Source organism: Camelus dromedarius, chromosome 36 (genome assembly GCF_036321535.1).
Source record: "Camelus dromedarius isolate mCamDro1 chromosome 36, mCamDro1.pat, whole genome shotgun sequence".
Classification (NCBI taxonomy): domain Eukaryota; kingdom Metazoa; phylum Chordata; class Mammalia; order Artiodactyla; family Camelidae; genus Camelus; species Camelus dromedarius.
The window spans coordinates 8207163-8231086 of record NC_087471.1 but is presented as its reverse complement, the minus strand read 5'-3'; the positions used below and the strand labels follow the sequence as shown (position 1 = coordinate 8231086).

The following is a 23924-nucleotide window of genomic DNA, read 5'->3' as shown; positions in this document are numbered from 1 at the left end:
AGAGAGGTGCTGTGATTTCAGCAAATAGAGCATCTGGGGAAACGAAATAGCCCAGGGAAGTAGATAGCTAAGTTAGAGTGGAGAATAGATCACAAAGTCAAAAGTCTAGGACACTGGATGGTCATCTACACAGATGTCGAAGTAACTCCGACGGATGGTGGAGAGCAAAACTGTGCCGTGTTTGACACCAAAGCCTTCAATAAATGAGAAGTGTCTCCGAGTCAGGAGATAATAGCAGGGAGCAGGGTGGGGGCAGCATGACCAGATGGCAGAGGGTGGGAGAAGTGTTGAGGCTGGAGGAGCGAGAACATCAACCCTCATCACCTGAAGAACACGGGGAGTTACATGCAGAGGAAGCCCCTCCTGAGAAGACTAAAGACAAAATCCTGTCCTTAGGAAGGGGGACCAGGTTTCCTTCTGAGACAAAGATGTAGGGGAGAGTGTTCGGTAAGGATGGGAGTTTATTGAATCATGTGAGTGAGTTTATTTGTTGTGAAGCTCATATACAGAGTTTGGGAGTGGGCGGCTTGGTCAAGGCAAAGCAGCACAGGGGAGATGCCCAGAGGAAATGTTAACCACAACATATAAAAATAGATTTAAAAAAACAACAGATTTCTTCTCTGGAGCACAGGGAACAATAATCAGTATCTTGTAATAACCTTTAATGAAAAAGAGTATGGAAACGAATATATGTATGTGTATGCATGACTGGGACACTGTGCTGTACACCAGAAATTGACACATTGTAACTGACTGTACTTCAATTAAAAAAAAAGAGAGAGAAAGAGAGAGATGTCCAGAAGGACATCATGTGGGTGACAACGGAGAAAAGAAAGGAAGTTGGATGAACTGGCTTTCCACAGTCCTGTAAATAATAAACACACAGAAAGCTCAATTAAGCAGAGTTGGGAGGCCAGCAGGAGGAGCTGTCCTGCCCTGAGATGATAGCGGAGCCCAACAGGAAGCAGACAGACTCCTCTTTCCTGGCAAGAGCTCAGCCAATGGAAGCCAAGTTCTCTTTGTTTACTAGAGGCTCCCAACTTCCTTTTCCTGGATTCAAAAATAAAAACGTTCTCTTTCCTTTGCCCTGCGGGGGACTGGGCGTGTCTCACCCTGTTGCAGACCCTAAACTGCAATTCTTTGCTGATCCCAAATAAACCCACCTTTGCCATAGAAATATCTGGGAGTCTGTTTTGTTTCAGGTCAACGGTCCCCTGTTGCCCACGTTGATAAAAAATGCACAGTGTGAAAGTTGAGAATTATGTTTTATTTGGCAGATTTTCTGAGGATTTGGACCCGGAAAGCAGCCTCTCAGATAGCTCTAAGAGACTGTTTCAAAGAAACAGGGAGGAGCCAGGATATATAGGAGTTTTGCCACAAAGACTGGTTAGTCAGAATATCAGAAGATTACTGTTAATTTAAAAAAAAAAAAAAGGAATTTAGCGCTTTGTTATATATGGGAAGTTACAAAGGTCTGGGCTCACTGAACTCATTCCTTTGAGATGCATCTTAGCTGTCTGGGGCCAGTATCCCGTTCTTTCCCATCCTGAGTCCCCTCGGGGCTGGGCACCGTTGCAGGTGGCTGCAGAGGCCGGGCTCCCAGATGCTTGTCTCCATCCCGAGTTCCCTGTGCACACTGTTGGGGGTGGCAGGCAGTGGCAGCTGATGACTTGATGGCCATAGCACCCTTTGTTTACTGATATGGCTGGCAATCTTTCTCATTCACATACAGTAGCACCTGGGCCTCCCAGATCTCAGCTGTGGTTTGGAGAGAGGCCAGGCAGTTAAGGGTGGGTCATGAATTCTCATTTCTCAGGATCCGGTACAGGGCGGGGATGAATGAGGCAGGCGTTAGGGAGTCCTCCACCTGAGTGGGGTTGTGTCTGTCCTTTGGCGTTGGTGCTCTGGATGGAGACAGTGGTGCAGGGGCAGGGCTGCTATGACTGGAGATCCAGAGCTGGGGTTGGTTCAGCAGGGACAATCGGAGAACATGGGTTGGAGGACTCTGAGGTTACTAGTAAGAGAGTTGAAGTGCCTGCCATGTGGGCGGGGTGGGATGCTAAGGAGGCCAACAGCCGTAAGACAAGTAAGTCACGAGACTAAAGGTGATGATGTCAAAAGGGGCGGTCAGAGAGTGGAAGCTAAAGCCAAGAGTCGTCTCCCTAGATCCAGGCAGGACCCCCGCGGTGCATCCCAGCAGGTGGCCGGCTGGTCTCCTCCTGGTTCTCCTGAGAGACCAAGCAGGCCGGGACTACCTTCCGCGCCTGCTCACCTAACACTTAAGTGTCTAGGAAAAGATAAAAGATGGATGTCTCCAGCAGAGGGAGTGCGCCACCACAGTAGGCTGACCTCTTTAATGGGCTTATTGGGTCCCCAGAGTCCTTCTGAATTGCTGGGCGATGTAAACGGAAAACCTGTGGAGTGATTGGAAAACTCCCAGGGACGCACCCTCAGAAAGATAGCTTGGTGTGACGTCCACTGCGCGGAGGAGGGATGGACCCTGAAGAGCCCAGGAGGGACAAGAAGTTCTCCCCTCCTGCCCCCTTTCCCCCTGAGGGGTCCACACTTGGGTGCCAGCGAGGGTCCCTGGTGTCCCCAGAGTCCCGAGATGAAGCTGAAGGTCATCAGTGGAGGAGGTCAGGCCGCTTCTCCCGAGGGCCCCTCATGTCATGTCCAGCCCTGCAAGGCCCAAAGCCTTGAGCGGAGGCCACACTCCTCACTGCTAAGCCGCGCGCATGCTGCAGTTACACAAACGGCCCACATCCTGATCTACTTCACCCACCACACAGAACCATCCAGCAGCCTGCTGTGGGGGGTGGGAACGGGGCTTAGCCGCCCAAATTAATCACGGGAATCATCTCAGTGTCATCAATTACTCGAAGCTTTATATGGCTTAGTGTTTGGTCTTCAACCCTCCTGGTGTTCCTTCTGAGGGCCCCTCATGCCATGACCAGCCCTGTGAGGCTCAAAGGCCCTAGTGGAGGCCACACTCCTCACTGCTGAGGGCGGTACCTGCCAGCCCCGTCCTGCTGGCTCCAGCCCTCTCCTGACGGCTCCAGCCCTCTCCTGACGGCAAATCTCCAGAAAATGACACTGCTCTCCCTTCGCTCCTCTTCCAAGTATTTCCAACAGACATTATTTTGCTCACTCCTTTGAGATCCTTATTAAAAAAAAGTAATTATATATACGTCTATTTGCACATATACACACATTTGTAATTTTTTACCAAATCAATCCAATTTCCCCAAATCTGGTATATAAAACATAATGCCTTCAAATTATTATTGTTTTCCTTTATAAGGTTTTGCCCATCTTGAAATGATTTTTTCCTGGCTTCCTGAGCATTTTATAGGCCCCTATTTCTGTAAAACTCTTGTTTGTCCGTGATTTTCCTCCACGAGTCTCCTCCACCAGCTGTGCACTCACTCTGTGGCACTTTCCATCTGTTTTCCCACCCTATGTAAGCAGACGATGCCTCATAAGAGAGTGGAATCAAGGCAGTATAAACCTGGACGCTGGCCCCAGACTGAATGGAGTCAAAGCCTTGTTCTGAGCAAGTCACTTAACTGTGCTTCCATCTCTAAGTTGGCAAAAATCGTGGTACCTTCTACTAGGTTGCTGCAAAGATTGAGTCAACATGTGAAATGCCCTTAGAGCAGAGCCTGGCACATAATAATGTCAGGTATTATCAGTGTGACCTCAATCAATAGATTGTCTTCCCAGTCGACACCATCTCTGATGTCTCGTAATTCTGCCATCTCTGCGGACAACTTAAAGACCTTGGTGGTCATGTCTTCACCTGCTAATCCATTTCTACCTCAAGAGAGACACTTAGGAGTTTTCCACAGTTTCCTATTGTTCTTTCGCAGTTTTCTCCTCTGCACCGTGTCTGATCGATGGCTTGTCTATCACAGGAGTTAGGCTGGGTGGATAACATCACCTCTATCTTGCAGACATTAATTAAGGCCTGTCGAAATTAAACAGCTTTCCCAAACATTCATACCTCATCAGTAGCACCGTCAAAATGTAACCCCATCTCTGTTATGGGAAAGGAACAGATCTGCCTTTTCTCATGGATTATGTGTGCTCCAGAAACTTGCCGGAGGAGATAACCTTCAACTCAATGCCAGCACAACACAAAACCACCCCCTGAAGGATATGTTTTCCACTTACTTTTTCCAGATGCTCTAAAATCTGTCTTTGGATTAAATCATAACCACCAGAGCTCTATACCCAGCCCCGTGGTTTAGCCACAGGGCACCATGGGCCTCCCCTCTTTGGCGTGCCCGCTCTCTGGCCACTGCCCCACAATTCCCTACTCATGTGCACACAAGCCTGCTCCCAGCGGCTCCCCAGGCCTCTGCTAGGCCTGCCTGTCAGAGCAAGGACCTCATGGCAGGTGTGCGAAGCTCTTGGCGTGGCTGGTTGCTAGGGGGTGGGCGGAACTCAGACACACAGGCTGGGGCGTCTGCAGACTTGAGCATGAGGACTGTCTTGGGGTGGGCTGAGCTCGGGTGGGACAGGAGGGTGGGCTGAGGGTCTGGGATCTCCATGTTAACTCTTGTCACGGGTCCCATAGATGTCAGGGGAGCCCTTGTAACCCTTCTTTCCTCGACAGATTCAATTCCGAATCATGGGCGCTGCCAACAGCATCCAAGGAAGACAGGGTAACAGCCACCCTAGGCGTGCAAGGATGTGGCTCCTTGGTTGGAATGCAGGGGCGGGCAGGACTCGCCCTCAGCGCTGAGGACCAGGAATCTCTGTTTTCCTTTTGAAGGACTAATTTCTCTTCCGATCACCATAAATGTTATCCGGTCTTCTAGCCATGTTTCCCTCTTCTTGGTATTTCTTGCTGGAACTCCAGAGCTCCCTCGCCAATTTACCACCTCACAGCCGTGAGGTACCAACGAAACTCAGACCTAATCTTTTTCCTGCTCTGACTTTCCTCTTTGTTCAAATGCTCTGTTTATACGAGTCTGGTCTGGTATACATATTTTGTAAATCACCTCCCGTCCTGTCGGGACAGGGTTGGATGGAAATTCACAAGAGGAGAGAAAAAGACCTCATCAACCGTGTAACAGGCCTGGGGGAGGGGGTGGGGGCGGCCCGAGCACTCATCCTCTTCATTCAGGGTTTTCCGAACCAATGATACAAGCAGCAGGTAGCAGGGTAACTGTGGGAACCAAGTATCTGATACGCAGGGGTCGGCATGGCTGCCTCCATCCCCGCCTGCAACATGCATCCTTGGCACTTGCTGGGGGCAGAGGAACGTGTGCTGCACACCCCCTGACTGAGCTCTGGATGCCAGCCCACAAGCCTCAGCCTCTTTCCTTCCACACCCCCCTGGGGCTTGAGGATTTCCCAGCGTGAACAAACTCTCAGGATGCAGAGAGCCCGGGGGTCACTACACTACCTATCTGGTCCACTGATCCCCACTTCCGACTTGCATTTGCAGCTTGATTGCGGAGGCCCCCACGGCCTCTCAGGGTGGAGTCTGTGAACTTCTGAGACTCAGCTCCGCCACGCAGAGCTCTGCTCAGAATCACACCTCAGGGGCCTGGACCAAACCACCTGCGACATGCAGTGAAAAGACCCCTACATTGGCACAGTCAACAAAACACGAGGCCGGAGACATCCAGAACATTTCAGGGAGGGAAGTTGTGATGGAGACCCGGGCCAAGCAGCGGCCTCCTTGAACATCTCAACACAGACACACCCTGAAACCACCACGTTTTGCTTTATTAGGCGTTTCATGGGAATATAACACAGAGTTCTTAAGGAATAATAAACACGAGACTTTTTTTTTAACCATAATTATTTTGCCATTAAGACAGTGGTTACCAAAAAAAAAAAAGGTACTCTTCTGGCTACACACATAATCAGCTTTAGCACTGAAGGTTCGTCCACTCGTGGTCACAATCACAATTCCAAGGGTTAGAAACCAGCTATGAGTAAAGCCTACACGGGTTTAGAGCATCAAGTCACTGCAGTTACTCAGTTCTGAGACACTGTGGATTTATTTTAGCATTTACACATGACATTCATTTAACAGACACACAGAGCAGGCCAACAGGTAAACATGCTTACACAGCCTGCGGAAATCTTCGGGTTTTAAGGAAACGATCAGAATAACCAAAGTGACCATGACCTGGGACAGGAAAAACAGGAAGACTCAAGTGAATACAAGAGAGCTGCGAGCGTTTCTTAGAATTGAAACAAAATTTTTTTTTTCCAACTGGTTCAAATTTCCTCCAAGCGCAGGTGAGAAAAAAAAAAAAAGCAAATATATTAAGTTAACCAATTATTCTTTAAAAGTGCGATTTACTTTTAAAATAACAAATAAACAACAACAGCAACAACAATAAAAAAATCAACCCCAACCATAACCCCAAAGGCAAAATGTGTGGAGAGTCGAGTGAAATGCTGGATGGGCGTAACCTACTTTTTTTCTGTTACGATTTACAAAAGCAGATTTGGTTTTATAAAAGCTGGCAAACATAGCACTGCTTAGGAGAATCTGTAAACACGTTTGGAAGGAGGTGCGACACAGATCAGCAGAGACAGGGACGGGCACAAGGCAGCTAGTGGAAAGCGTCTCTGAGACTCGAATCGAGGGTGGGCTGTGGACACAAGATCCGATCACCTGCGGTCTCTAAGGGGCCACGCATCCAATCTGCCAGGGTTTCTCCTCCTAACAGTTCTGACTCACGACAGATTTTCCCTCTTGCAAACCAGAATGGACTTTAGGTCAAATTTCCCAAGGGCTTTCTGAGTTTAGGAGAATTCCCTACATTGCAGGATGTCTTTCTAAAGAATTGGGGAAAAAAATTTTTTTTCCACCCTCCCCCCACGAAGTGAGAAGCCCCGTGTGTTCTGGAATCCCAGAAGATACTCAGGTGGGACTTGGAGCAGGTGGCTGGCTTACAGCTGGTTGGCTCACTCGGGTTACGGGGCTCGAATTATAGATTCCATCGTGTCCTTAGCCAGTTAGAACTGCACAGAGGAAAACCTCTCATGTCCTGGAGCCTCATGCTTCCTCAGCATCTCGGCACTGTCTGAGGTCTATTCCGGGCCCACTTGTGAGAGCGTGGGTGAGTAACTCGGCCCTTCCTGACACCCGGGAAGCAACTCAAACTCAAACGCACATCCCGGTGATGCGGGTGGGGAGCACCCGTCTCCTGTGGACTAGGACAGCGTGTTATGACGGTTGTGATGACAAAGCTCACACATCCTTCCAGGCGGGTTTTTAGGACCACAGTGAAATGGGAGACCTGGTCACTGGAGAAGACCATGGGGTGCGGGGCAGGGTGGGGAGAGAGGAGGAAAAATCAGCATCTCAGAGACAAGGGCTGGAGGAAACACAAAGAGCCAGACGTGTGACAATATCAACGAATGAAAAAGCAAGAGAGAGAGAGAGCAGAAAAGAGGTGAAGAGAGAAGAGAATCCTAAAAAGGTTTCATCTACAGCAAAATCTAGGCCAGAAAGAAAGCCTGCCCTTTGTTAACAGTTGACCCAGAAGATGACAGGATGGCAGGGTGGACATTACAGCCTCTCAGGAGGGACACGAGTCTGCCCGCCACCCTGAATCAGCTTGATGGTTGCACAATTGCATCATCAGGATGTCCAGTTCAAACCCCTTGTATTAACATTGAATTAGGCTTTCCAATTTAGTAGTTAAAACAAAAAAACCCGCCCCTCCCCAGCCCCACGAAGAAAACTTTTCTAAACATTTAAAAAGAAAAAGGCAGCTCTGGGCAATTCACTTTATCTTCCCCTCCCCCAATGAAAAGGAAGATGATGACAGGTTACAACAGAGGTTGGAGATGAGAAACACCCTCACTGTGATTTGCGCTGTTTCGCATGTCTGAGTGTTGGAGGCGATCCCGTGTGCGGGGTTGGTGGATAGGCTTGGGTGTGACATTCGTAGCTATGTATGAACGTGGGTGAGCAAAATCGGTGACTCCGGGTGAGGGATGGAGTGCGGGGCCCGAGAGGGAGCCCCAGGAACTGGCTGCCCCACAGTAACTATCACAGGCTCTTAAAAAAAAAAAAAAAAGAAGGAAAGAAGGAAGGAAGAAAGTCTCAGAATGTCCTTGGGTGTCCCATTCCCCCATCCCCAAGCAGAAGACTGCCCTGGGACTCTAGCCCAGGCTGGTGATGTTGGCACGGCCGCCAGGGGGAGCCACGATGCGCTGGGTGGTGCGGCGGGGGATGTTGTCATCAATCTGGGCGCCTGGAGAGGAGAGAGGGGCGGGTCAGAGGCAGAGCTACACAAATCGCTGCTTTAAGTCCAAATAACACAGCTTGGTGCTGCCAGCAACCTGAATGAGCAAGAAAACAGATTCCCCTGGTGTCTCCAGAGAAGACTAGAGCCCTGCCAAAACCTCAATTCCTGATACACAAAGAGAGATAATAAATGAGTGTCAAAGAAAGAAAGAACACAGCTTGGGAGAAAAGTGTCTGACCCATTCTTTGTCCTCCTAAAACCTCACCAAAAGTTTTAAACTATTTAAAAAAAAAAAAAAAAGGATGAGCCTCAGGTGGCCGAAGAACCACAGCAGAAGCTCGCTGGATCCACCGACTGGGGAAGTAAAGCTATCTATAAACTAGCACCATGTCTCAGGCTTTTGACTGACTCAGACTACATCCTGCCCCTGCTCTCATTGGTCACACTGCCCGTGGCTTCTGTGAAGGTGCAGCATTCTGTTCCCTAAGAGCACACGTCTACGGGGTACTCAGGAGGAGTGATGATGCTCCCTTCCACCTGGATGGCCCGGTGAGATAAGACAGCACAGCTATCACCATGCCCATGTCACCTGATGAAAAAGCTACTGTTCCTTGTTTTCAAATTTTTTGCAAACGGGTAATCTATATATGGCAACTTTCTAAAAACCAGTATATATGACAAGAAAAAAAAATGTATCTGATTCGCTGTTTCTTTAACACGCCACAGAAGCTCGGATGCACAGCTGTGGCTCGGGGAGCTAGGAAAGCGGAAGGTTTCTAGTCATGGGTCAGATGAAAGAGTGGAAGGAATTCGAAATAAGGAAGCTCTAATATTTGATCCCTTTTCCTCTCACCTTCCCTGGTATTTTATACAGACAAATAGCTAACAATTATCAAACGGCTGTATTCTGAGCACTTTGCGTGTATATTAACTCACTTAACTCCTCATAACAACCCCATGAGATAACTACTACCATTATACCCATTCTATAGATGAGGAGACTGAGGCACTCTCAGCTTCTGGGCTATGAAGTTAAGCTGTAGAAACTCTAGACTCCACAAGATGAGCCACTCCAATACACTGTACATGTGAGGGAGAAGAGAATCCTAAAATACCACAATATCCTTTTTGTCGATGGACATAAATGCATTAAAAAATGTCCTCTAATCTCCTGGGTCTGACACACAGTGAATACATCATGCCATCCTACGTGCTATAGACTCGTGTCAAGATCCTGAAACCCAACCCACCATTCACCGTGAATTACATCTTTAGGAAGAATGAGAGTATCTTTCCTTTCTGCTTCTTCTCCACCCACAAAGGTGACTCCAGCCCCGCCAGCTCCACCAGGCAGGGCGCCGCAGGGCTGGGTCCCGACCAAACCATAACCATACCGGACAAGCTGAATCCAGACTGGTGCAGGTTCCGGACAGGCGGGGCCTGCTGCTTGGCTGGAGACGTCTTAGCCGAGGAGGCTGGGGTGACTGTCTTGGGTGTCACGGACACCTCACACACAGGTCCATCATACAGGCCGCGAGGAACCCCTCTCAGCTCCGCCAGCTGCAAAACACAAAAGCCCCCTGAACTCAGGCCACATTCACAGAGGACGTCTCCCTGGCAACTCTCCTGATGGGGGAGGAACAGGGCTCAGCATGGGCCTGTGAGCTTTGAGAATGGAGAGCGCTCCGTATGTGGGGGCTCGGCAGGGACAGATGTCACATGGGGCCAGCCCCCTGGCTCTGGGGCAAAGCTCCCCCAAGGTGTGTCTTGGGTGACTGGTTACTCTACAAAAAACTAACAGTGCTTCCCATTTATTCCCCCAAGGCACTTCACCTTAAACCCTGTAGGAACTCCCAAGTACACTGCGAAGAGGATCTGGTCTCATGTTCCAAGATCTGGCCCCTAACTTTCCAATCTTACTTTCCCTTTAATTCCCTAATAGCTCCACCCATTCCCTGCCTCACAGTCCCCAAGCACCAGTGCTGTCGCGTTCACCATGTCCTGAATACACTGTACAGTTTCTATACTCCTCACAGTCTCTCTACCTGATTCCCTTGTCTCCCTTCTTTGACTTGCCAAACTTCTACTTAACCTTCAACACCCAACTCAAAATGCCCTCTCCCCATGATACTTTGCACCACGACTCCGCAGCAGTGGTTCCCTCCTCCGAACCTCAGTGCCCGCTCCTCAGGACAGCACATACTGCAGTCGCATTTCCATCTGGCTGGCTGGGGACATGCCTGACTCCTCCAGTGACATTCTGAACTCCAAGAATAAAAAGACTCTCTTATCCCTGAATCCTCCAGACTCACCTTGATATTCTGACTCCAAGAACTTCGTGTTTGTGGAATTGAACTTAACCCATGATAGAAACAACCCATGAGATCGGAGGCACTCACCCTGCTCCGTGCCTTGATACGCTTGTAAACGAAGTCAGGGAAGGGCTTCCGGGGGATGTAGCGCCCAGAGCCTTCAGTGACATGAAGGGTGCCGTCCTCCAGGACGATCTTCCCCTGGCTGATGACCACAAGCGGAGAGCCCCGGCACTCCATGCCTTCAAAGATGTTGTACTCTAGAGACTGGAGGGAAACAGCACAGTGAACCTCAGAATCCGCCCCCGTCCTGGCGGGATCTGGGCGGTCTGGCGGCACCCCATGCCCAATCTCTTGCGGACAAAACAAAGGCCCAGAGATGGAGTCCCTGTCCCGATTGGCCACCCAGCAGGCCCTTAATCTGTCTGTCTTAATTCCGTCTAGAACATGGAATAATCTTTCCCACCTCTCAAAAATTTGTGGGGAGAAATAATTGATCCAAAAAAATCACATGGAAAAGCGCGAGGGTCTGTACACACCACAAAGATACATGAAAATGATTCCTCGTATTAGCAGTGACTTTGTTCTCACGAACTCAAGCTCCAATCAGGTTAAAATCCACAGGCCTTCTCTGACCAAGGTCTAAATTTAATCTTGAAATGAGCCATCCATGAGTCGGTTTTCCCACTGGCCTGCCTGGTTTTCCAATCTGTTAGCGATGTGGTTAAGTTAAAATTCCTAAATGAAAGGACTGTGGGAACGCAAGAGACATGCCTTTGATAAACTGCTGGAGGTTTAATTTCCCACCAAGGCAGCCCTCCTTTTAGTTTTTAAGCTTTTCAGGGTGAGAGCATGATGTATCGCGCGCCCTCTTGGAAAGCAGGCGGGGTATCCACACGAGGGAGTTTGTTGGAGACGAGGCAACAGAAAATGGGGGGCACTGTACTTGACACTGAAACCTCCACGTATCACAGCCCCGCCCCACAGCCTCGGTCCACCCGCTGCTCCTTCCCCAGATGCCAGATGCCTGGCGCTCCCTCCTGCCTGCCCTGCTCGCCGGCACAAATGGCTGTCCGGGGAGAATTAAAAGGCAGCTGCGTCCATAAGAAGCAGATGGGCTTCTGGGGGTGATTACCAGACCAGGTATCAGTGCTGAAGAGTCAGTCTGCAAACAGAGAGCTGTTGCACTGCCAATCAGGGGCTGGTGAGGGTGGAGTATGGCTCATTGGCCACGTTCAATGTCAAAATGCAGCAGTGTTGACTGCAAACAGCAACAGGGGGCTGGCAGCATGGCTCTGGGCCTCCAAGGAGTGACATGGAAGCTACTGGAGGAAGAGGCGGCGAGGCACCTGGGGGAGGGGAGGGGACTCGACACGTGGATTCCCAGGACCCAAGTGTGTGTCCCCAGGCCTTCCATTGGTTCTGAGGCACTCCTCCCTGAAATGAGAATGTGTCCTCCGGTACACGGAGCTGCACCACCGACGTCAGCCTAGACTGAACCCAGTCCTTCCAGGGGACTGGGGTCAGCTTTTCCTACTAACCTGGGGATTACCGCATTGAGGCCACTTGACATTAAACCCTGCAGTTTTTCTGGACCATGCTAGACTCAGGAGTCAGACCACCAACTTGCGTGAGCCCCAGCCGTTAGTTCACATTCCCAGAGGAGCCACTTTTGTCCTCTCGGCACCCAAAGCCAAAGTCGAGGCAGGCAAGAATCCTTGCTGCCCCTTTCTACGTGGCACATCCCATACTAAGCACAGCTGGCCCTTGGCAGCACGATGTATTTTTAAAGGAGTCTCCTGTTAGGCTCCGCCTTTTAGATATGTTTTCTTTCACAGCGGTACCCAAACTAATGGAATATCTTAAAATCGGTGGCATCTTAGATCTGGTGAGATCCAGCTGTGCGACTCCAGGCAGATCACTTTAAACCTGTCTCAGAACTTCCATTTCTTCCCCTGCCTCCCTTGCAAGGCTCACGTGAGGATGACCACAGGAAAAGCATCCTCTGGGTGTAGATCACCAGGAGAGAATTCCGCCAGCTCGGAAATGACCTCTGAAAAGGCCATCCTTTAGGGGCTGGAACCAGCCCCATTTCTTCCACGTTACTCCACCACTAACTGTACGCTGGCAAACCCCTCCTGTGCCCAACCAGAGCAATGGAAACAACCCTGGCCATGGTGCCATCTGCCCAGGGTCCACATCCCAGGTCTGCCACTTGCCAGCTGTCTGACTTTGGACGAATCCCTCGCACTCACTCTGAGACTCAGCTTCCTCCTCTGTAAGGGGACACGGCTCACCTTTGCAGGAATGATGCTGTCACAAGAAAGAACAGGGACCAAAGCACCTCACCCACTGCTCGGCACGCAGTAGGCTTTTAGAAAGTCACTCATTCACTGTCTGGCTTTTTTTTATTGCCCTTTCCCAACAAGATGGCAAGCCATTTAGTGCCAAAGACATCCTAAGATGCATATATTGGAATTTAGTTGCCTATAAATGACAGATCCCAGTGCCCAGAAGAGCTTTGAACTATCTCCCATTTTTAACAGATGGAGGAACCAGTCTCATGGTTTTAAGTGACTTAAAATTAACAAGTCCAATGGTGAGATCGCAACCCAGGGTATTCAGAGCCTACTCACTGTCAAACCATGAGGCAGTGAGACTTCACCGCTTACCAGGTACAGACGTTTTTAACCTACATCCACACAGACTTCCTAAAATTACTCATCTGGCTGGATGCCTGGCAAATCCAAGCAGAGGCTTAGCAACAGGGCTGTCAACCAGAGTTAGCTAAATACTCCAAATTAAAGCTAATTAGCCCCGTGGTAGGAAATACTGTATTACACGGGAAGCCTCCTGTTTGTGTCCTCCCAGATAATTAATGCTGCACAAGCATGCTGAGCATGTACTCTTTAAAACAGGTGAGGACAGGAAAGAAGTCTTGATTTCAGAAGTCATGATTTCCTAGCCGGGTTTGCCTGGAGGTGAAGGTGGGGCAGTGTTGCTGCTCTGGAAAGGTCTGGGTGGAACGTCTGGGGGGCAGATGCTGTCTTCTCACATCATCACTCGTTTGCATCCTCTCCTCTGCCGGGTCACGAGCTCCAAATGCAAGCTCCCTAGTTAGGTCATCTGTGGCTTAAATGATAAGTCCGGTTTGCCCTTTCCATTATCCCTGGGGATGGGACTCTGCAAGGGAGGGGAAAAGCATCTTCCTCCTCTAACCCTGACCAAGAGGCTGTGCACACAGTCTGGCAGGGAAGAGCCCTGGACAATTTTGGGTTCTAATTCTGGCTCCACCGCAAAATAGCTATGTAACGTTAGACTGGTCCCTCAGGCTCTCTAAGCCTCCGTTTATTTATCTTCCCGATTGGGATAATAATAACATCCCTTTATTGAGAAGCCCAAATGAAAGGGCTGTGATGTTAAATGCGCATGAAGAGGTAGGTTCACCGGGCAGGACCCTAGGACCCCTGCCCATAAAGGAGCCATTCTGGAACCGAGAAAGGTTGTGATCTAAGTCACATGTCGCTGTGGCTGTAGGGCTCTGTTGCGAAGCTACGCCAGCCAGTGGGGAAGCAGGGAAAAGTCAGCTAAAAATACTGAGAGCTGAGCAGCCTTCCCTGAAGGCACCTTCCATCTCGGCACCCACAGGGGCCAGCACAGCCCAGGGACCTCTGTCCAAGTGGGAAAAGAACTGGGACTTGGCCCAGGGTCCAGCGCTGTCCTGGAGAAATGCCAGAAGCCCACCCCTGAGCTGTCATGGCACTTGGACGAGGGGTCAGTACTTGCCGGCCAACCTGGAATCAGACTGCCTACTGAGCCAGCTTTCAGTCTAGAACTTGATCTAGAATACCCTCTTCTTTCCCTAAGAATTCACTTCGAGAGCCATTTGGGTTTCTGACATAAAACTCTCTGTCCTGTACCCACTTCTCTTCCGAAGCTCTCCCTTTATCCGCATCCTTCGGTATTACACACACACAAACACACACACACACATACACACACACACACAATCTTTTCTATGAAGAACCAACAGCATCTAACATCCCTACCTAATGCCCACGGACCTCACAGAATCACAGGACACTCAGGGGCTTCACCTAACCCCTCATTCTCAGCTGAGGAGCTGAGACAGGACACGGAGTCACCTGCCCAGGGTCCCAGTAACAGGACAGGGCATCCCCAGGCTCTGCAGTCTAGACTGAGAGACAAGAGATCCCCCAAAACTGCGTATCCTAAACTCCTCACTGCAGCGGCTGCCAGGCATTTCCTCCATCTGGGGAGAAGTCAAGGTCAATTCACTCCCGCCGGAAGGACATAAGGGCACCTGCCTTTTAGGCGTCCGCACGGCAACACTAACATGAGAAAACAGTGGCTTCAAAGAATAAAAGCGCCCGGTGGGCACCTCGGGAGCGGCCATCTTAATGTTTCATTTGGATTCCTTGCCCCAAGAGCTGCCATGAGTTGTGCTGCACCAAACTATTAAAATGGAACACTGCCTGGCTTCTAGAAACTTCTGAGGACCAGGCATATGTCACTGGAGGCTCTGAAGGTCCAGAGAAAGAGGCCTCTATCCAGAGAGAAGCCGTCACACTCCAGATGATAAGATTAATGTAACCGTCTTACTGCTGTCACTAAAGAAAAGGAAATAGCTATTTTTTTCTCAGCAAATTGCAAGTTATAACACATCCTGTGGAAAAGCTGACTCCGATCACAGTATGTTCTTTTCATGAATCCCAGGGACTCTCTCTCCCTGCCTCTGTCTCTTTCTAAGACCGTAATTCGCTTGGATCCGGTCCACGTGGTGAACAGGCTTACGCTGTTGTGGGTCTTGGCAGAGATGGTTTTCACGCTGTCGGGGTCCCAGATGACCAGGTCAGCATCGGACCCCACAGCAATGCGGCCTTTCCGGGGGTACAGGTTGAAGACTTTGGCTGCGTTGGTGCTGGTCACGGCCACAAACTGGTTCTCGTCCATCTTTCCAGTGACCTGAGGAGGACAATACACACACACACACACACACACACAAAATCAGGTTAAGTAGTTGAAAGGTGGAATGCCGCTTAGCAATGAAAAGGAACACATTTTTGATACACATAACAACTTGGATGTCAAGGGCATTATGCTGAGTGAAAACAATCTCTAAAGGTCACATTCTGTGTGATTTCATTTCTAGAACATTCTCAAAATAACCAAGTTATGGAGATGGACAGATCAGGAGTGAGGCAGATTTCTCCAGGGGTGAGAGGTGGGAAGGGATAAATTGGGAGTTAAGAGATTTGCAGATACTAACTACTAAATACAAAATAAACAAGTTTCTACTATACAGCACAGGGAACTAAATTCACTATCTTGTAGTAACCTATAGTGAAGAAGAATATGAAAAGGAACATGTGTGTGTGTGTATGACTGAACTATCATGCTGTACACCAGAAACTGACACAGTAGTGTAAACTGATTATACGTCAATTAAAAAAAGAAAAAGAAACAGAAAGTCTGTCATCATTACGTTTTAAGACATTAAAAAGGAAAGAGCCCTAAGATCCTTCAAAGGTCAGAGCCTGTTCAAAGCAGGCCTGCAGAAGCCTGGAGTGGGGACCAGGGCTAAGCCCCAAGAGTCCAAAAGGCAGCTTTAAGGAAGGTGAGTCCATTTCCAAGAGCAGATTGACTGAGTAAGTCACCAGGGGGCTAAGGAAACCTTTTCTTGACTGATCAAAAGAGTACTATTTTTAAGACTGCTTTTTTTCCATCTCTACTGGCCCAAGGATGACAATGGTGAGCAATACACATGAGATGCTTAGGAAGGAACGACCTCTGGGGAGCGGCCTTAGATATGCAAACCTAAGAAAGATTATCACACAAGTATCAGCTTCTAGAATTTTCTTAACTGCCATGTCGAGGCCCACATGAGACCCGGGTCCTCAGTTGAGGAGGCAGGAGAAGGCTGAGCCCACCCCAGGCATGAGACCACCGCTCCTTACCACAGCCTTATCCCAGATGACGGACATCCGCTCCTCCGTGCCGTTGGTACCTTCAGGGATCAGGGTGAAGTTGTCCTTTCCCACGGCCTTCTGGGCAGTGTTGAAAGTACAGTGGGCACTGCCAGTGACCTGGAGGTCTCCACTGAAAGGGAAGCATATGACTGGCCTTTAATCTCTGACCTCCAATCACCCTCGAACATCTTTTCTCATGTGCCGGGCCACGGAAAGCTTTTGAAATCACCTATCCTCCTCTCAGGAGACAGGCAATCCAGGAAGACGTGACATGATGCCGAAGCTCCATTCTAATGCTGAGTGTCCACGTCTACTCCGTGGGGCATCTTATGAGTGACGCCGTACCACAGTGGAATCCTTTCACTACCTCACTCGTCCCCTGTGGTTGACTTTCAAGATGGCCCTGGTTTTTATCCAGAATTCCCCCGAAAGCACCAGCATGGTAATACCCTGACGCCATCTGGTAACCCGAGTTTGGGCAACAAGGTCTCTGTTTGCGAGCTTGCTCTTGCCCACCAGGCTGTCAACCCCCCGCGGCAGCTCGGTCTGAGGGAAGACTAAAAACGGAGGGTGGGAACGAGTCACCGACACTCACCAGGACAGCAAGGAGTTCAGAAAGTCCGGAGTGGTCGGGTCGGGGCTCAGGGGTGGGGAGGTGACAAAAGCAGCTGCCTTGGCCCAGTTCTTGCTCCAGTAGTGGGAGCCATCGGTCCCCAAGCTGGCGGTGATGGGCTCACCATACACCACGGTTCCTGCCAAACAGAACGCAGAGCTGAGTACAACACAAAGAGGGAGGCAGGAAACCACCGTGGCTGGGAGTCAGCAAGCCGAGGGCTCTCACCATCCCCACGAAGAAGGTGCCAGCCTGTTCTCACAGCTGAGAAACTCATGCTCGAGGAGGGCAACCACCCCAGCCATCTGGTCACCCATCCAGCGAGGGCTCCCTGGACCCCTGTTCTTCTAACTCAGCACACGCGCCCTGGGTGATCCCAAACATCCTGCCTCTTATTCTAATGAGTCCCAAACCCATTAACAATCCCCAGCTCAGAATGCATCCAAGCACTCAATCCCAAGCGCCGTCTAGACTCTTATTTTCAGGTGATCCAGGGCATCTCACACTTTGCCTTACAGTTCACCCAACACTCCCCCTGCTCTCCCGACATCTCCCAGTCCATCTCTCAGTGTCTCCCAGTGTTCCCCAGAGAGAGGCAATTAGATGTGACATCAGGGGGAGGAAGCACGTGAGAGCCAGTACCCTGCCCCCCAGATCTGCCCAAAAGACCCCCTGGAGCCCTGAGTCGCCACCTTGAGGGCCAGAGACTCACAGCAGACTTTGTAAGAGGGAGAAGTACAGGACTTTGCGCAGTTCTGTTACCGAGATCTGAGTCTGCAGAAGCCTAGCGGAACTCAATGCGGTGTCAAGAAAGAATGCCGATTTCCCGAGGCTTAAATCACACCCTCTACCCACTCACGTACAAGCCAGGAAGCTGGGACTCATTTACAGTCATTGAATGCCGATGCTTTAATGCCTTAAATCCATTCTTTCTTTCCACTCCACGCACCTTCCCTGCAATCAGGCCTTCATCGTGTCGCCCCAGCTCAGAGTTCAGATTGATTTTTGCTTTACCAAACTCCTTCCCCACCTCTTCGTTCGTTCTCCGTGACATCTCCAGAGCGATCTTCCGAAAACAGAATCTTCCCTGACCGTTCTCTTGCATAAAATCCTCCCCAGGGGCCCTTCTGCCTTCCAGGCAAGAAGCAAACTTCTCACTGAAGCAGCTCATGCCTTTCGTATCCGGCTTCACATCAAAGCTGGCTTCCTGTTAAACATCATCCAAAACTCAACCCTGTCCTCCACTCCAATAAGCCAATAATCGCCCAGTTTTAAGTCTTGAGTCTCCACTTGATGGAGATATTTTGAAGCAAATGACTCAGCCTGCACACAGGAGGCACTCAATAAATGCGTGTAGAACTGATTAAAAGGGGTGATTTTTCATTAAGTAAAGGCACCAGAGCTGGAAGTTGATCTCGGGCCAGCCTTACTGTCACCAGGAATTCACCTCTGCTCCTACCTCCCCCCACACAGGGCTCCCCAGACCCTCACGGCAGTCCTACCAAGCGCGCCCTTTGCTCCAAACACAGGGCCCTCAAGGCCAAACACTACTCAGTCTGGAATGTGTCTCCTTTCCTCTCCACGGCCTTTTCCAGGGCCTTATCTCTTGATAACACAGAACGACACCCACTTTGGGATAGTGGCTGCTCTGAGAGCCGGTTCCGTGAGCCACCCCCTCTCCAGCCTCAGGAATCTCACAAAGGACTCTCTGTTCCGCCAGCGAGTGGCGGGGGCCAGGGCAGGGAGCTCACTGGAGGAAATCAGTCACAAACCCCAGGCAGGAGGGGGAGCTCCGGAACGCGGGGGAAGCCTCACCCTGAAGGAAGAAGCCCCCGGGGAGACAAAGGCCAAGGCTCACAGTCACCTGGAAGGTCCCAGGGTTGCTGACCTACTCCAAGCCTCCCAGGCAGGATTTGGTCTGAGAAGCCAGCTGGGCAGCTGCGCGAAGCGCTCCAGCTCACCCCAAAGTAGAAAAACACCACATCAGGCCTTGGCTGCTGTCAGGGACGGGGATGAACTGCAGACGGCTGAGCAGCCCCAGCGCCCGCCCATGGCCCAGAGTTTCTGGTTCGAGCATCAGCGGAAATGGCTGGGCTGCGGGTAGCTCTTCCGACCCTGCCAGGTCTGGAGGTCCCACTGGCTGTGGTCTGAGCGCAAAGGTGATGGCTGGGCAAGTCATTAGGAGAACAAAGGATCCGTCACCCTCACGGTTTCCTGGCTTTGTCGACCTGAAACTGTTCAAGAGAGCAGAACCGCCTGGAGAACGACAGTGGCTGCCGGTCTTTGGAAATCCTTGGACGCGCATCAGCGGTTTCCTGGTCTTCCCGTAACTCACTATTGCTCATGCTCTCCCTGCATCTGTGCTTCTGCCTTTGGAAACTTGAGTACAAAGAAGGGCTGGTTCCTGGGATGTGTCCTGAATCCTGCAAGTGTGAGTGCCCGTGACCTTGGCTTTCATCTCCCTCTGCAAAATACGACTCAGATTCCAGCGGGGGCTGGGTCCTGCCCTCTCTGTGCATGGGCACACGAACCTCGCCACAAGGGGATGAACTCGGCCTTCAGCCTCTGCAAAACCCAGAACTGGGTGGGAGCTTCAAGGCCACTGCTGACCAGACCTGCCCCTTTAGCCCGAGTCTGAGCCAGATCTCTGGGGCTGGGCTCAAGAGAAGATGGGGGCACCTGAGAAGGAGGAAGCCATTTCTGCAGCTCATTTCTGCTTCGTACTGCTCAAATTCCAAGAGATTCAGAGGACCTGCTGTCTTTCAGCAAGGTTTTCTGGTGTTCAGCACCCCCAAAGGCAGGGCAGGAGTTACACATTCCTGCAGGAGGCCTCCACTTCTGCCGATTTGATAAACACTGTACCTGAGAGAGCCACGGATGGGCTTCTGGACATCAGTCAGGCCGCAGACACCACCGGAATGGATGCCAGAAAGAATTACCGCTAATAATAATAAACCACAAAACCGGCTTGGTTGGCCTTTCTGCACTCCTCTGAACACACTGCCGACATTTTCTTGGCGGCAATCAGATCTTCATGCTTTTCTTCTCCGGGGGAAAGTCTAAACTGAAGGATGTGACCCCGGGCCAGCCTTTGGCAGGCAATCTCGAGTGGCCGGGAACAGCAGCGCTGGGGCTGGTGTTTATTCACAAGAGGCCTGAGTGCATTCATGAAGCATAAAGGCAGGCCGGGGGTTAGAGAGGCCTGACAGCTCCCGCCCTGACAGTTAGTCATTTCCCACGAACGAGAAGCAGCAAGACAAATCTAGAGCAGAAACAATGGAAAATCATGTACACATATGTATTTCAAAACACAATCACAAAAGCACAGTAAGACGCCGACCAGGGGACACACACACACACACACACACACACACACACACACACGCACACACACACACTCTCTCTCTCTCTCTCTTCTCGGAGACCTCCAGGCCAGACCTCAACAGCCCAGCACCTATCCATGGATAAACCTGTCAGATTTGGGTACCACCGAGTGTTTCTAAAGGAGCAGAATCTTGAAGTTTTCTGAACTGGTTCTGGGATTTCTGGAATTAGCTCTCTAATCTGATCTGATCTAAGGCACTAATGACTCCACTTCCAGTAGTTAAGAGAGCGCTGACGGTGCAGGGCGTGATGGGGAAAGAGAAATGCATGAACTGTAATCACAATTACTAGGTTGTGTGTTAACCCAAAGCAAAGGATTCATCCCCAAGTTGGGATGGTCCTCTAGGGCCTCATTACACCCCCGCCATTCCTACTGACCCGCAGGGCATAGGGGGTCTTGTCTCGAGTTTGGGTCGTGAACGTTTCTGCATGTGGGTTACAGGGGTGTGGAGGGAGGGTGTGCACCCGCTCACCGGGCACTGCCTACACGTGACCACTCACACACAGAAGGCATCGGACTCTATATGTGGACAAGACACAGTCAAAGGAACGCTGTTCGAGAGAAATCCCCACACTGGATGATCAATGGAAAGAGAGTTGGCCACGAGTCTGGGACTAAGGGTTTTATTTCCCACGGCTGGGTGACCTGGGGCAAGATAGTCAATTTCCACATTTCCGTTTCTCTTCCATGACGATTCCTATTAAATCGACCAATGTCTAAATTTCTTTGAAAAGTGAAAATGGCCCAAGGTATTCTGGCGCTGGCTGCATCTTCACTTCCTTATCTGCAGAACGGGGTTGGTGACACGCTGTCCTGCTCAATGACACTGAATGAAGGAGGCGGCATGGGCAACGCTGGCTCTGGGGACACCTGCACGCAGCGTTTTGGGTCAAGAGCCCCGTGCAAATGGTCATTTACATTCTACCTCACACCTCTGCTTACCCAAATACCTCCTGACTTACAGACTTGGGACCTGCAGGTCCGTGGGTGGGGAGCCACATGCAGACCACCACACAGAGATGCAACGGCTCTCACCATTGACAGGATGATGATTTTCCAACAGCTCATCTTTGCAGAGATGTTGAGTCATCTTACACAGCCCAACCCCTCTGAGCCCAGGTCGGGGGCTGCGGTGCATGTCTGTAAACACTGGTGTCTTCTTCCTTACTCTAACCATCTTTGGTTTGCAGCTTGTTGATAAATTGACCATTTCCCATTGGGACTGTCTTCTCCTGAGTCCCTCCCACTGCTAAGTGACAGAGCCACCTGAGGGCTGGGACCATTTCTCGTCTCCAGCACAAAGGCCTGAAGTATCACATAGTAAAAGTTTGTTGAATGAATGAGGACGCTCTCCATTTTACAGATGAAAAAATGGGGCAGTGGAATGTTGGCAGTGTCTCACATCTGCCTCCAGGGACCAGATGAAGCCACTTGAAGTTGAAAAACAACCCTCAGCAGGAAATCCTTGCCCCAGGTCAGAGGCATGAGCTCTGCTTTTCTAACAATCCCGGAGTTAAACCAGCCCTCCACTCTCTGATCGACGCAGTAGCAGGCAGAGTTAATACATACATCCTCCCATGCATTATTTCATTTAAGCATCACCATCGCCTTAGGAGATGAGTGACTACGACGATCTTCCCCTTGCAGATGGGAAAATGAGACCTGGAGATGGTAAGTTACCTGCCCAGCGTCGCATGCTAGTGTCTAGTGGAGCTGGGACTGGATCCAGGACAAGCTGTCGACGCTCAATACAGCTTTATACTGGTTTTCTCCTTGGTCACTGGGGAATCTTTGCTTCCATATTACCCATGACTCTGAGGGGGGTCAGGCTCCAGTTTCTACCAGGTTTGTTAAGGAACTAAACCCCAAGAGATACCAAAAAGGAGGTGCTCACACCACTTCCCATACTAAAACAATCCCCAAGCATGAGGTAGGTCAGACATGAATGCGGACCTTCCTGGCCTGAAGTCAGATGCCGACGATCAAAGCCCAGTCCCAGCATTCACCAGCTCTGAGCTCCAGTTTACTCAGCTGCAAAGTAAAACACAGTACAGAAATTCCTGCCCGGGCCGCCTCCCAAAGTTGTTACGAAGTTCCAACAAGATGGAAAGAGCCTAAAAGCCTTCAGAGCAAGATAGGATTTCTCCCTCTTGCTCATTAGCACCCGAATGCACCGGAAATTCCTTTCTGGCAGCTCAAGTTCATCTAAAGCAAAGGCTTTCAAGGGCTACAGGGCCACCCTGGGAACCACAATGCAGGCACAGTTGGACTCACACCCTGAAGGTTCCGAATGAACAGACTGGAGTGGTCCCTTACTGGTGCTCAGCCCCCAATATACACACAGGGCGCAAGTCAGAAAGACAACAGAGAGGCACCGGGGCACTGCGTCGTAGGGTCTTAGAGCAGGAGGGACTCTCCAATAACATACTCCAGCTCCGTGTCCTCAAACGAGAAAACAGACACGGAAAGGAGACGGAGCCGCGGCACTGCTGGCAGGGCTGGCCCGGAGCCCAGCGCCCTCTCTGCAGCCCCGGACCCGGGCCACCTGCCCCAGACCCAGGGCTGTGAGATGCCAGACTCCTCCATCCTGCAACTCGGATGCATGAGAGTCTGAATAGGAAAACAACGCCTCAGTGTTTAAATGCTGCTAAAGCAAATGTTTAATATTAAAATGTCAAAATGGTGCCTTAACTTTTTGGTTCTTATCTTCATCTGGGTATGACACGGTTACTATAATAAAATTAGCTGCCCCCCAACTTCTCCTTTTCAGACATCAAACGTCAACTGTTTCCCCACTTCATGGAAGCAACAATTCTGTGATGAGCGCTGATTCCCACACATACGCCTGGGCGATAAAGGGCCCGGGGGAGGGAGGGGTCTCAGAGAAACACAAGTCAAAGCTGATGCTGAGCAGTGAACGGTCCATTTCAAAAAGGCAGTTCTCTCTAGCTGCCAGGAGAGGGCAGGTTTTCAAGCAGCTGGTAATGCAACAACCATTTCGTGCAGACTCTAAGGACAGATGCCCCAGGGGGAGGGCCAAAGAACAGGGGCCAGGAATTAATTGCTGGGTCCTGCTAGAAGCCATCATCCCTTAGGACAAGCTGACTCAGTGGTCATTGAGCAATCTGTTCTAGGTCCTGCACCAACTCACCCACCAGGGAAAAAAGTTCTCCTGATCCACGTGGATCACATCCCACAGAGAACCAGAAACAAACCAGAGTGGTCAAACTGCTCCCTTGTTGACAGCGAAAGGCATGTGGAGAGAGATAAAGGAATCGAAACAGAATGAGAGAGAGAGAGACCAAGAAAGAGGTACAGAGACCACAAGAAAGCTTGAAGAAAGTCATGAGGGAACTGGAGACACGGAGATGGAGGGAGAAAGAACAAGAAATAAAG

At 50.4% G+C, this 23924-nt stretch overlaps 1 protein-coding gene across 2 annotated transcripts in view; it reads right to left on the bottom strand.

Moving 5' to 3' along the window:
- Positions 1–5718: 5718 nt before the first annotated feature.
- The window catches only part of DPYSL2 (dihydropyrimidinase like 2), a 90726-nt gene continuing 72520 nt past the window's right edge, over positions 5719–23924 (bottom strand). For both annotated transcript variants that reach the window (XM_010995656.3, XM_064482487.1), the window contains exons 9-14: positions 17126–17282; positions 16519–16660; positions 15356–15526; positions 10628–10807; positions 9623–9788; positions 5719–8234 (exon numbers count right to left, since the gene is read on the bottom strand). In XM_010995656.3, the coding sequence (XP_010993958.3) occupies positions 8143–8234; positions 9623–9788; positions 10628–10807; positions 15356–15526; positions 16519–16660; positions 17126–17282 (908 nt within the window). In that variant the 3' untranslated portion in view covers positions 5719–8142. The remainder of the gene's footprint in view (positions 8235–9622; positions 9789–10627; positions 10808–15355; positions 15527–16518; positions 16661–17125; positions 17283–23924) is intronic.